At 43.8% G+C, this 14,582-nt stretch overlaps 1 protein-coding gene across 3 annotated transcripts in view; it reads left to right on the top strand.

Annotated features, from left to right (window-relative positions):
• The window catches only part of zfyve9a (zinc finger, FYVE domain containing 9a), a 41,214-nt gene that overhangs the window by 16,362 nt on the left and 10,270 nt on the right, over positions 1 to 14,582 (top strand). For 2 of the 3 annotated variants that reach the window (XM_061731790.1, XM_061731791.1), the window contains exons 4-11: positions 2,053 to 3,467; positions 5,799 to 5,898; positions 6,322 to 6,498; positions 7,547 to 7,710; positions 10,518 to 10,647; positions 10,969 to 11,091; positions 12,297 to 12,452; positions 13,802 to 14,026. In XM_061731790.1, the coding sequence (XP_061587774.1) occupies positions 2,053 to 3,467; positions 5,799 to 5,898; positions 6,322 to 6,498; positions 7,547 to 7,710; positions 10,518 to 10,647; positions 10,969 to 11,091; positions 12,297 to 12,452; positions 13,802 to 14,026 (2,490 nt within the window). The remainder of the gene's footprint in view (positions 1 to 2,052; positions 3,468 to 5,798; positions 5,899 to 6,321; positions 6,499 to 7,546; positions 7,711 to 10,517; positions 10,648 to 10,968; positions 11,092 to 12,296; positions 12,453 to 13,801; positions 14,027 to 14,582) is intronic. The other variant, XM_061731792.1, reaches the window with a different exon arrangement.

Here is a 14,582-nt window from a genome sequence, read left to right as displayed (position 1 = left end):
TCCACTGAGGTTGACAGTTGTGCAAATACCAAAACATTTGTGCAAATCTCAAATAAAACATTCAAGTCAATTTGTCACAAAATAAGCTATATCAAAATCATTAAAAAAAAAAAATTATTTATTTTTTTAAATCGATATAAACAATATTGTCTCGTACCATATCTCGTTTGAAAATATATCGATATATATTAAAATCTCGATATATCGCTGTGAGGAACCAGAGCGGCCTCCCCACATACAAGGGGACAAGGCAAAACTGGAGCTGGGTGATGAGGTGTAAAAAGAACCTTGCAGAGCGTAGAATGCCAAAAAATAAGGCTTTTTATTGTGTGCCAAAACAAAGCACAAAGACATAAAGGCAAAAACAGTAGTCTTAAAAAATGTCACAATGGGGCATAGCCTCTCAGCAAGCTACATCAAATCAGCAGACTCCTCTTCCGGTATGCAGCTGCTGTTTATATACCCCAGGCAGGGTGGAGAGGTTGATTGGACACAGGTGGGCTCCAATTAGCAGAACCAGGCACACCTGTGTGCTGCTCCTCTGCAGACCACACCCAATCCTCCACTCTGCCACATACATTTAAAAAAGAGTCAGGTGAGAAGGGGAGGGATTGCTCACTTTCTCACACTTCCCTCCCCCTCTGGAGTCTCGCCAACCCCGTTGCGAGACAGGAAAACGGCCATTTCCTCCGGTTGCCGGCCGCTTCCTCCCAGTTGCAGAGGACGCTTCCTCCCGGTATCCGAGGACGCTTCCTCCCGGTATCCGAGGACGCTTCCTCCCGGTATCCGAGGACGCTTCCTCCCGGTATCCGAGGACGCTTCCTCCCGGTATCCGAGGACGCTTCCTCCCGGTATCCGAGGACGCTTCCTCCCGGTATCCGAGGACGCTTCCTCCCGGTATCCGAGGACGCTTCCTCCCGGTATCCGAGGACGCTTCCTCCCGGTTGCCGAAGACGCTTCCTCCCGGTATCCGAAGACGCTTCCTCCCGGTATCCGAAGACGCTTCCTCCCGGTATCCGAAGACGCTTCCTCCCGGTATCCGAAGACCCTTCCTCCCGGTCACCGGGTCTCCCAGACTCCTGCTGGTCACCGGGTCTCCCAGACTCCTGCTGGTCACCGGGTCTCCCAGACTCCTGCTGGTCACCGGGTCTCCCAGACTCCTGCTGGTCACCGGGTCTCCCAGACTCCTGCTGGTCACCGGGTCTCCCAGACTCCTGCTGGTCACCGGGTCTCCCAGACTCCTGCTGGTCACCGGGTCTCCCAGACTCCTGCTGGTCAGCCTGGGGCCATCCATTCTTCCCCAGACTCGGCCAAACCCACGGCCTCGCTTCCCACCTCTTCTCTCCAGTTTTTCCAGGTGGCGCCAAAGATCCCACTCCTGACACCAAATGTGAGGAACCAGAGCGGCCTCCCCACATACAAGGGGACAAGGCAAAACTGGAGCTGGGTGATGAGGTGTAAAAAGAACCTTGCAGAGCGTAGAATGCCAAAAAATAAGGCTTTTTATTGTGTGCCAAAACAAAGCACAAAGACATAAAGGCAAAAACAGTAGTCTTAAAAAATGTCACAATGGGGCATAGCCTCTCAGCAAGCTACATCAAATCAGCAGACTCCTCTTCCGGTATGCAGCTGCTGTTTATATACCCCAGGCAGGGTGGAGAGGTTGATTGGACGCAGGTGGGCTCCAATTAGCAGAACCAGGCACACCTGTGTGCTGCTCCTCTGCAGACCACACCCAATCCTCCACTCTGCCACATACATTTAAAAAAGAGTCAGGTGAGAAGGGGAGGGATTGCTCACTTTCTCACAATCGCCCAGCCCTTACTACCTCTTATACAATAGTTTGTGACTTTAGTTAAATGAAAAATCCACAAATTGGAAAATGAGGATGGTGATTTATGTGCAAAATAAATGAAAGGTGCAAGAAACCTAATAATTTTTTTTTTACACAATAACAGTAGGAAAACAAACTTCTGTTTTATCTCTGTGACGTGTTTTAAAGTTTAGAGCCTATACTGGCAGTTGATTTTTCTTTTTTGTTTTTCTGTGCAGATGAGACGGACACTCCGATTCTCTCGGATGCCAAGTGGACTCAGATCCTGGCCCCACCGGCCCACATGCTGTCGTTGAATCCCGCTCTGGCCCATGCAGACCTCAGCCCCAGGGAGACCCCCCTTCCCTACAAGACCCTCCCTGACTCCTCTTCCACCGGGTCTCCAGAAGCCGATTCCAAAAGACATTCTGGTCCCGATCCTCCGTCCTGGGGAGAGGAGCGGCCAGCAGACGTCCACAGCCCACCCCTCCCTCAGCCAAACATCGGCAAGCTGGTGGGCACCGATGACCTGTCGCCACCCCCAGCGACGACCTGCGGTGCCGTGGAGAACGGCTGCACGGGCAGTCCACGGCTGGACGGACCCGGGAAGGAGATCCGATCTCCTGCGGACGTCCAGCCTTCGGCTTCTGAGCAGGAGGCCACACCCAGAGAGACGCCTGGCTCATCCGGAGGAGGAGGCTCCTCCGTCACGCACTCTCACTTCACATTTGAGGTGGGGTCCGGACAAACTGCTACTGAAAACCCAGATCCTGTGACACAAAAATCAGAACATTCTAAAGAGAAAAGTGCTGCTGTTTTAAATGACCTTGGACGAGAACGACAAACTGTAGACTCAAAAGGGGAGCAGGGGGAAAGTTTGAATGGGAGTGAAGTTGTTCAGGCTAGGAGTGAGTTGGAGGAGAATGGCGCATCTCCTCCCGGCAGGTCGGAAGACGAGGTGGAAGAAAGGAAATGTGGTCCAGAAGGACAGATGGACCAGCTCCTCAGAATAACCGGCCTTCATAATGGTTTGGAGCAGGAGAGCGAGAGCAAGTTTAAGGAAACGGAGGAGAAGGATGAGGAGGACAACATTTCTCCTTCTCCTGTCACCTCCAAAGAGGACTCTGTAACGGAGGAGAAGGAGATGGAGGAGAGCAAGCAGGAGACGAGCGACGGGGGAACAGCGGGGACAGGTGGCGTCCAGCCCAAACTCAACAACCGGCTTCAGCCGGTCAGCGTTCCCTACGGAGGGGCGCGGCCGAAGCAGCCGGTCAGCCTCAAACTGCAGATCCCGCAGCCGCTGGCGGGCCAGGCCCAGAACCATCTGGGCCCGTCTGCAGTCAGCAAGAACAAGAATGTGGAGAACCAGTGTCGGAGAGGACCGGCCTCCGAGCCGCTGCCCAGCGGGAGCGATCAGAGTGCAGTCAGTATGAACGGAGACGGCGGCGTCCACTCCCCGACACTGACCTCCTCAGAGAGCCCGGACAACGACCTCCAGGCCGGCAAGCAGACGGCCCTGTGCAGGAAGGCTGCCAACTCCCTGGGAGATGTCGCCCCGGTGTGGGTGCCGGACTCCCAGGCCCCCGTCTGCATGAAATGTGACGTCAAGTTCACCTTCACCAAGAGGAGGCACCACTGCAGGGCCTGTGGCAAGGTCAGTGATGAACCAGAGCTGTGCTGAAAACAGTTATGTACCCTGCGTTTGAGGGACAATTAACCCTTGTACTGTCTTCGGGTCAAAATGACCTAATTCTCCTTCTTTCCTCCTGCTCTCTCCTTCCTCTTTTCTCCCTTCCTTCTTTTCTCCCCTCGTACATTCTTTCCTTGTTTTCTCCTTTCCTTCCTTCATTCTTTTTCTCTTCCTTCATTCTTTTTCTCTTCCTTCATTCTTTTTCTCTTCCTTCCTTCCTTCCTTCCTTCCTTCCTTCCTTCCTTCCTTCCTTCCTTCCTTCCTTCCTTCCTTCCTTCCTTCCTTCCTTCCTTCCTTCCTTCCTTCCTTCCTTCCTTCCTTTTTCCCTTCCTTCCTTCCTTCCTTCCTTCTTCCTTTTTCCCTTCCTTTTTCCCTTCCTTTTTCCCTTCCTTTTTCCCTTCCTTCATTCCTCCCTTCCTTCTTTTCTCCCTTCCTTCTTTTCTCCCTTCCTTCTTTTCTCCCTTCCTTCTTTTCTCCCTTCCTTCATTCTTTTTTTCCTTCCTTCCTTCCTTCCTTCCTCCCTCCCTTCCTTCCTTCCTTTCTCCCTTCCTTCCTTCCTTCCTTCCTTCCTTCCTTGACCCAAAGACAGCACAAGGGTTAACTTGTTTCAGGTTGCTTTCTTAAATTGATTGGCTCAAGAAGTGGAAGATATTATCTTCTTTATTGTCTAACTACTGTAATAATTAGTTATAACATTCCAAAATATGGTCAGTATGGTTAGTTTATTGGGTTGACCTTTCAGGATTTCAAAGATATTTTGTTGTGATAAAGATACAAAATGTCTGTTGATCCAAGTCCAGATTAGAAAAACATGAGAACAATTATAAAAGAAAAAAGACAATAGACTCAGTCAGTAGAGACACAAGGGACATTTTCCAATTCCTCAAACTGATTTGCTGCCTCATCAGATAAAATCCACTGTGTGTAGAATAGCGCTTTATCTTTGCTCCCTTATAATAAATGGGCATTGTCTTTTGGTATATTTGTGAACTATATGTTGACTGCAGTGGGACGAACATCAGTGCCATGGCTGAGAGGCGTTCATTTATAAAACGGTCAAATGTATAACACATGCCAACAAACAAGTGAGTCATAAAAGACAGAAATGATGAAGAAACTGATAAATGATCTGCCTGCCGTTGTCAAGGCAGAGGTGACATCAGTGATTTTAAGAGGCTTTATATGATGGAGGAGGTAAACGCAGTGGCTTGATAGATGAGTTTCCCTTCAGGCTTCTGTTTGCAGATAAACCAGGTGGGTGTGCAGGTAGCTTCCCAGCGTTACGGCCACCCACACATGCGGCAAGGTGTTAGCACAATGCTTTAAATGGAAGGCGATGTCGCTGACACCGCACTGGAAAATTGCCGGACTGCCAGATAATTTCCCTCGGTGGTAAATGAGTCCTCTCACATCGCTGCGTGAGCTGGGATGTGCCGGCGCTGCTTTAATAGCGACGCCTGCACCAGAGCTGCAGAAAATAGATGCACCAACTTTGAACTAGGAATAATTATGCATTTTTATTTATTTATTTAAAGGTTTAGATTGCAGGGACAATGTACATTAATAACACATTTAAACCAATGTAAAATGTGCCGGAATTAGCCAAAAAGGCTATTTTGCATCCGCTGTCCCTGGACTGGTGTAAAAATAGTCAACCTAAAAGAAAGAATTGTTAGATACAATCATTAAAACATTTCCGAATAAAAAGGCTATATCAGAATAGAGACTAAGAGGTAAAAACTAAGGTAAAATACATAAACACACAGGTTAACATAAGCTCAACAACAGACAATTGCTACACACAAAAACAGAACAACATGAAGCAGCAACAGTAACATCAGCATTAATAACACAAGACACAGTAACACACTAACAGGCCAAAAACAAATAAGACAAAAGCACTTAACACAGAATAAAAAGCCATGCACAAAAAGCAACATTATGACTAGACAAACTAATAGGCAACATGACAGGTGACATCAGACAAACACCCACAGGCAGGGCAGCAAGCCAGGAAAATTACGCACTAAAATTCAATTTTGACAGCCTTGGCCACTAATATATAATAATAATAATTATATATTATACTAATAATGCATCAATTAGAAGTCAGAATTCCTAAAAAAAAAAAAAAAAAACATCCCACCTCCTAGGTACCTGAACGCAGCATAGTCTGAATAAAAAAGCAGACAAGGAAGAAATAAGTTTGGGGAAGTAGGAATGCAGGTTTCCTTTCCATGGTTATCCTTTTGTTTGTTGTAATACATTTTGGTGCATCTCCTGGTTATTTTGAAGGTGTTCTGTGCGGCGTGTTGCAGCGTGAAGTGTAAGCTGGGGTACATGGACAGGAAGGAAGCGCGTGTTTGTGTCACCTGCCATTCTGCCCTGACGAGCGGTGAGCACCCATAAATAGAAAGTAACTTACTTTCAAATGTATATTTTGTATTTGTTTGTGCAATACAATTCATTTTGGATTTCATTTATTGAAACGTGAGAATAAATGTGTTTTTAAACGTGAAAAAGGTTCTGAGTAAGTGTGTATAAGGAACTATTGATAAAATAAATTGAAAAGTCTGTTCTCTCTTGACATAAATAAGGAATTTTGAAATGAAAGAAGCTTTGCAGTCTTAAAAGTGAACAAAAAACAAAAAAAAATAAACAAAACTGCCTTTAATAAGATTGAGACTGAATATTTGAACCGCAGTTACCATGACATTAAAGAGTCAGCAGTAGAAAAGTCTATTGTGAAAACTAGTCGTTACGTATTCATGATGGACCGACTGATTCTTTACCGGTGATTGTTTTCTGTCCCTGTCAGCTCAATCATGGGAGACACCAGCAAGTGCCAGCAATCAGAGCCCGAACCCCAACAACCCGGCCGAGTACTGCTCCACCATCCCCCCTCTGCAGCAGGCTCAGGCCTCTGGGGTGCTCAGCTCCCCCCCGCCCACGGTCATGGTGCCTGTGGGAGTCCTGAAGCAGCCTGGCAATGAGGGTACGACCTTAACCGAGAAAAGAACATTACTCTACGCTTTTGCATTATTCTGTCCTAGCTGCACAAAAGAATATTAGAGGTGACACGGGATTACAGCTGCACTAAAACAAGCCTGTGGTTTTTCACCACGTCTGTCCGAGCGCCGGTGTTAAATAGGGGTGTAACAATATATCGTGCCACGAAATTTCGCGATCACGGGACTCTAGCGGGGGTTTTGAGCTCTGAACTTTTAAGTCTGGTGTAGATTTAAGCCATACCATATTAAATTAAACCTTTTTCGGGTTGTGAGTAGGATAAACACGGGGACAACTTCTGCTGAGTTCCAGTGTACTTTAATGTCCGCTCAACAGTGTAGGATTTTAGAACATCAACACAGCACCTAGTGCCGTACTGTCGCGTATCACTCCGCCCAATCTAAAACATACTAAGCACTACAGATAAACTGACTAGTGTCATTATAGTCCCTGATATATTATATATTTATAAAATAATGAACCCTGAATTACCAAAATTACCTTCTTAACAAAAATAAATCTCCTCTTACACTTATAAGGTGAGCATGAATCAATCTTTTTTATGATGTAAAATTGTATGTATTTATTTACTTTTATTTATTTATTTAATTTTAGTTGTTAAATTTCTTGAAAAGAAAAAAGTCAAATCATACATGAGAGAAACTATTCAGTTTGTGGCAAAATATTTGTACTTGTATGAAACTGAAGATGCATAATGCAAACCTGACATTTACTTTTAGTTCAGTTTGTGGAAAATGGTTGGCCTGGCTTTCTCTTTAAAACTTAAACAGTTATAAAGCATTACAAACTGTAACAATAGGGCAAACGCACAGCACTGTTTTGTATTTTGTGTCTTTCAAATAAAAGACATTTTTTTCCAGTCATATTTTTCCACATTCAAGGTTGTTAAAAAAATACTGCTATAATATCGTATCGTTATCGTGACCTCAATATCGTGTATCGTATCGTGAGATTAGTGTATCGTTACACCCCTAGTGTTAAACCAACACGATCTCTGTCCCTCTCTCGTCTAGGGTCCCTCCCGCGAGACCAGAGGAGGGTGTGGTTTGCCGATGGGGTCCTACCTAACGGGGACACGGCAGAGTCCGGCAAACCTTCAGCTTCCAGCCCGGTCCCCTCTCAGTCGCAGGCCGCTTCCACGCGAGCAAACAAATCCTCCACGTACGAGTCCCCAGAGGTGAGCTCGGGCTGAGAAGCGTTCTGCTCCAACTGAACTGCTATGGTAGTTTGTATGCCCACATTAGCCACCGCACAGCTGCATGAAGGTGGTCACGCTGTGGGATTCTGGCCGTTTTAACGGGGTATGTTACAGATTACAAAACATTCTTTGTGGCCTAATCAGAATTAGAAATACTATGGACTGAAAGGCTCAAAGATGAAACATACCGCATTCATATTTGACTATAGTCCAGTGAGATAATAAATATGAGCATTTTCATCGAGTGCTGTGTAGTCACTGAATGGCAGCTGTCAGGGTGATTCATGGCCTGTTGAACAGAACCGTTGTTTGTTTCAAATGGATTCGTTTCAGACGCCACAGTTATGCTACGCAGAAATCTACTGAGCTGAGCATCAGATTTTTGCATGTGAAAGTGATCATAACAGGAAAAAAAAATCTCTAGCGCAGATAAACCTTTTAGTTCACCGACGGCACGCAGGAATCCAGTGAGAGAACATTCGGTTCAGGGCACGAGGACGATTACGAGTGACTCCATCAGTTCAGAATTTTAGCAGTCACACGGTGTGCTGCTCGGTCAGGGACAACAGTTACACCGTGTCTTCTGCTGCTCTGGAGGAACTCTATTTTACTTTGGTAATCTAATTCTGCTAGATTTCTAGCAAAGTGGTCACATGCAATTGATAAGTGAAGTCAGCAAACATGGACAGCTTAATACTAGATGGTACCTTTTTTGTTGTTGTTTTCACTGTTTTTTAAAGATTCACATGTGCTTGGAACCTAAGGATAATTAATCTATTGATGCAGTATTGATGAATTATTATCTTGGTGAGACCAATTAAGAAGTTACCTTAGCCTGCAATAGATAGATAGATAGATGGGTACTTTATTAATCCCGAAGGAAATTATTTGGAGGGTTAGGGTTGACACTTGTGATTGGATATAGAGCTGTAAGAAATGTTAGTGATCCTACTTCTCATTTAGTTTATTTATATAGTATCTTTTATTGCTTGCATGAAGCTCATTTTAGAAATGATGGTACTTTTTGGAGTAAAATATACATACGTTTAAGATAAAACCTGTTGAGGTTTTCAAAGCAGTTTTAAGATCCAAACAAGCCTTTTGGTTTTATTTTAGTGTTGAAAAGTGTGGGTGTTTTTTAGAGAGTTGAGTTCTCACTTTCTTTTCCTGTTTTTGATTTGTATCAGTCCTGAGCTGCCGAGTGTAGATTCTCAGCCCGCCTGCCGCTGACTTTGCATGTTCTCAAACGTTGTGACACGCCTACTTGTTCAGGGTGGACGGCTTCGGTTTGCAGATGCGTTTGTGTGGTTCCGTCTCTCAGATCTGGGTTGATTAGAGCAGCGGAGGGTGGTGAGTGCGGTTCTCATGAACCAGGAGGGAGGAGGTTGTGTTCAGCAGACAGCTGAGAGATTTCTGTGGAGCTCCAACATGACTACCTGCAAAACTGTGTTCATCGTGAACTCATGTTCATTTTTATTTTTGTTCCAAAAACAACCATTCCTAACTATTTCTTGTGGTGAGTAAAGACTTTATTCATTGGTTTTATCATTAATATGTATTAGGGATGGGCGGTATGGACTAAAAAATGTATCACGATAATTTCTGGCATTTATCCTGATAACGATAAAAAAAATACCAATTCAACTCCATCTTTTTAACTATAAATCTATCACCACATTCAGTCTTTGGAGCCCCCAAAACACTGCTCTAAAAGAATACTAAATGCTACTAAACTACACCAATTAAATTGAATGAATAAAAAAACAATTAAATTAGTACACCTGTACTGCAAAACTGTAATGACTCAAATGAAACAAGTTTGAAATGTAAGAACAGATTCAACATTTATTCAAACTGTATCGGCTTAAACAGTGGGATAACAGTGCAAACAGCAAAAGTACCATTGTCCTTCAAGTTTTCCTAGCTTATAAAATCACAAAATATAAAAAAATACAACCTGATAAATAAAGAAACAGGACAAATAAATAAAAGTTCACTGAAAATAAAATCCAATTAGTGATGAGGTCTTCTAATATAAATAAAATGTGCAAATTAGATACTATTGCAATTTTTTTTCTCAGCAGCAGCTGTTATATATAATAATATATCATGTAAAATAAAACTTGCATTGCCATCCTTTGCACTCACTGTTTTTTTGCAGACTCTGCATATAATATATGATGTTTGCTCCTCGTCACTCTTTTTAAATCCAAACCAGTTCCAGAGCTGGAGCCTCGTTTTAACAACGAGCTCCTCACTCTCAGATCCGCCTTCCGCCATGTTTGTTAAGGCTGATTTATGGTTCTGCGTTAAATCGACGCAGAGCCTACGGCGCAGGGTACACGGCGACACGCACCGTACGTTGCGCGTCGCTGCTTACCCGTAGGCTCTGCGTCGATTTAATGCAGAACCATAAATCCGGCTTTACATAAAAACGTCATCAACGGGAATTTATCGTTTTTACCGCCAGATGACAAATTCTTACCGTGGGGAATTATTTTGACGGTATATCGTGAACGGTAAAATATCGCCCATTCCTAATATGTATGCTATTCTTCAGATCACTTCAGAGACGGTGGATGTGCCACGCCACATTTAACATGTGAATTATAGGTGCTGATGGCTCATCGTGGCTACAGTCAATGATTATTACTGCTGTTCTGCTCATTATGACGGCCATGAGTGTACCGTTGGAAGCCTACTGTCATTATATTATTACGTTTGGCTGTGTGTTATAACCTGACGTGTGTCTAACTCCACGTCCACCCCTCCTCTCCGCTCTTCAGGCAGCCCACACCCCCGTGGCCCCCGTGGGCAGCCCCGTGGGCAGCTCTCTCAGTCTGATCCCGGAGGACGGGCTCCCTCCCATCCTCATCTCCACCGGAGTCAAAGGAGGTACGGGAGGCCACATCACAGGTGCTTGCCCTCATCCTCACCACTCTGCTGCCTCCTCATCGCTGCCGTGGTTGTGCTTGTTCAGTGTGTCGCCCATGTGCTTTGTGTCACCACTCATGAACGATCACTCATGGGGGTCATTCAAATGTTTTCGGGACCGTTTTCAGTTTAACTTGATTGCCATTTTTCTTTGAGTACCTCACGTAATATTCCATCTTCAACCCCCTCCCCTCCTTTGATTCTCTCTGGCATCTCTGTCTCGCCTATTCCTGTTTATTTAACTTCTCCTTGACATCTCCCTCTGCCTGGCTCTTCTTCTGCTCTACTCCAATTTACCTGCAGATTACGCCGTGGAGGAGAGGCCGTCGGAGATCGTCCTCATGCAGCAGCTGGAGGAGGGAGGCCCGGACCCGCTGGTGTTTGTGCTCAACGCCAACCTGCTCGCCATGGTCAAGCTTGTCAATTGTGAGTTATGTTCGCATCAATTAAAGCACTGATTCGGGGAGCCTGCTTGGAGCAAAAGCCTTACAGGACTGTCTCAGAAAATTAGAATATTGTGATAAAGTCCTTTATTTTCTGTAATGCAAAAATTTCATACATTCTAGATTCATTTCAAATCAACTGAAATATTGCAAACCTTTTATTATTTTAATATTGCTGATAATGGCTTACAGCTTAAGAAAACTCAAATATTATAACACTTTTATAATTATAATACTATCTCAAAAAATTAGAATATTCTGGGAATCTTAATCTTAAACTGTAAGCCATAATCAACAATATTAAAATAATAAAAGGCTTGCAATATTTCAGTTGATTTGTAATGAATCCAGAATGTATGACATTTGTTTTTTTAATTGCATTACAGAAAATAAAGAACTTTATCACAATATTCTAATTTTCTGAGACAGTCCTGTATGTATTCATTTTACAATCTCACAAGTGTACTGGGAATGTCTCGCAGTGTTTGTGTGTGTTTTGAATCTTTTTCTGTGCTTGTAATTATGTTATCTGCAGAAACTGAACTGAATTTAAAAGGAAGAATAATGTATTTGATATACAGAAATCCCTCGTTTTTTACGGGGGTTACGTTCCAAAAAGAACCCGTGATAGGTGAAATCCGTGAAGTAGTAACCTTTTATTTTTTTTAAATAACTATACAAGGCTTCAAATTGCGGGGATCAGCACCGCCCCACCGTCACCCGAGTGATTGGATTTGAACAGGAGAATCGGTGCAGAACGTTTTGTCGACATTATGGGTTTTGGAGAAAATTTGCAAACTTAAATTTGGCAAGCTGTTTTACGTACATGTATATGTACAGTACATATTAAACCGTAACGTTATTGACACACAGGAAGTGCAGAAGTGGGGAGTCTGTTTAGCCAATCAGAATGCAAATCCGTGAAGCAGCGAGACAGGGAAAGGTGAACCGCGCTATAGCGAGGGATTACTGTATCTCTGCATAATTAACTGTGAGGTTGTTATTGTTGCCGTCATAATGATATTTTATTTAGATTCAAGTTCTGACTAAAGTGTAACAAATGTCTTTTCACTTCACATGCTGACAAGATTGACAAAATATGTTTGGAAGTGGCTCGTGAAATATTCATAACTCCGGAATAAATAGGTGGCTCTGTCCCGCCGTGTTTTCTGCTCTCTTAACCCGCAGACGTTAACAGGAAGTGCTGGTACGTGACGACCAAAGGCATGCACGCGGTGGGCCAGGCAGAGGTCGTCATTCTGCTCCAGTGTCTACCTGACGAAAAGACCGTCCCCAGAGACGTGTTCACCCACTTCGTGCAGCTCTACCAGGAGGCGCTCAGCGGTGAGAACGAGACCAGAGCTGCCGGCGCCCCGAGCCGTTGTTTGTTTGGAAACCAGGTCAATGTCCAGTAGGGCTGGGGATCGATTCAAATGTCAAGAATCGATTCGATTCCGATTCTTAAGATTCAGAATCGATTATCAAGATTCGATTCGATTCCGATATTGATTTGGGTTAGGGTTATTAAAACTGTTTTTTGAGCTGTTGCATGAATTATATGACTGTAGTTATGCAAAATATTACTACTAGTATTATATTGAGATTCAACAGCAAGTATTGGCAGCTAATGATGCTGTAAGGACCAATCAGCTCCCAGAATGCTGATAGAACTGCTTTCAGAAACACCATGTGGGCAGAATTACCAAACAGATCCAGGGCAGCAAACAGAGACGGATGAAATCGGTTTTATTTATTTATTTTATTATTTATTTTTTCCCACATTCCGTTTTTATTTGTTCTATTTTGGTTTTTAATTTTTGAGCATTTGTTTTTTAGAATTTTTTGCAAATGTAACCCCAAGACAGTATATAAAGTAATGAAATATAGACAATTTATGCAATTATAACCTAACACTTTAATGTTTTCATACCTTTAAACATATTTAAAGGCAAAAACATGGCACCAGTTATTCTCGTGTCCAACAAAACATTCCTTTTTTGGGGATAAACAAAAAAATAACCAAAAGTTGTAATGTAATGATGAAAAAAAAAATAATACATAAATAAATAAAATTAAAAAAAATATATCTATCTTTAGACATATGAATCGATTTTTAGGAATTAATATGAGAATCGATTTAGAATTGGGAAATCGATTTTTTCAACACAGGCCTAATGTCCAGCCCCGCTGTGTCTGCTCTGTGAGAAACCGTGCTGCTGTCAGGTGACTGTTCTCCAGGCGAGACGGTTGCATTTCCTACCTCCGTATGCTGCAGATCAAAGACGGCTAATATCAGCTGACTGCGATGGCCCCGCTCCCTTCAGGCCGTTTTCCGTTTCACGTTCGCACCGGTTTCAGGCTGCTGAAAGAGAGACGTGTTGTGTGTGTCGCTCCCGATTAAGTCTGCGTCAGTCAGGCCTTTGAACGGAGAGCTGGCTTTAGCAAATCTCACCCCTGGACCGCTTTTCTCATCATTGGCATTATTGTGTTATGTGCTGTATGAAACTGGGTGATATGATGTTGGGCGGCTGTAGAATTTGCACTTTCATATCAGTCTTCATTTCTTACTGCGCTGATGATTTGGGTGTTTTTACCACTCGTTCTCTCCTCTCCACTTTCCACAGTCCCTTGTCCTCCTACTTCAGTCTCCTATATAACTACCATCTCTTCATTTCCGTCTTCCTTTTCTAAAGGTAACGTGCTGAGCCACCTGAGCCACTCATTCTTCACGCAGAGCTTCCTGGGCAGCAAGGAGCACGGCGGCTTCCTCTACATCAGCCCCTCCTTCCAGTCGCTGCAGGACCTGCTGCTCCCCAACCCGCCCTACCTCTTCGGCATCCTCATCCAGAAGTGGGAGACTCCCTGGGCAAAGGTCTTCCCCATCCGCCTCATGCTGCGTCTCGGAGCAGAGTACCGATGTGAGTTGAGATGAATACCAGGCTACATATTACACATTCAAAAGAATGATGATGGGATTGTGACCTAATGCAACATTAATAGATACATATAAAACCTAAATCTGCTGTTTTGTATAAAAAATAAAAAAACATCAGCAAAATGTTGGGACATTTCTTTATATTAGCCATTGAAATAAACACAGGATTATAGTGACAATGAAGGCCAAGGTTTAACAAATCTGCTCTGTTTTTGCTTTTATTGGTGTGTTTTAAAAGCTGAGGACCTCCATACTCGTAAAAACAAGGTTTTATTCTCAAAGAAAAAAGAGAAAAAAGAAAAAAAAACAACTGACCAAAATGTTACCACCTTCAAACAAGCAACTAATTTATGTGGCGAAGTCGCTGGAGAAGATGAAGGTCGGTTCTGGTGAAATAAGAAGTTGCAGATATTAGTCCGTCAGTTGTCGGAGGAAGCCTGACATCACTCCAGCCTGCATTAAAGTTCCTCCCGCGGCATCTCACACACATCAGGAAGGCTTTTTCTCCACCAAATCCTCTCCTCTCACAGCCAGACCTG

Source organism: Cololabis saira, chromosome 10 (assembly GCF_033807715.1).
Source record: "Cololabis saira isolate AMF1-May2022 chromosome 10, fColSai1.1, whole genome shotgun sequence".
Taxonomy (NCBI): Eukaryota; Metazoa; Chordata; class Actinopteri; order Beloniformes; family Belonidae; genus Cololabis; species Cololabis saira.
The sequence above is the reverse complement of the archived record's forward strand: the minus strand, read 5'-3'. Positions and strand labels throughout refer to the sequence as shown.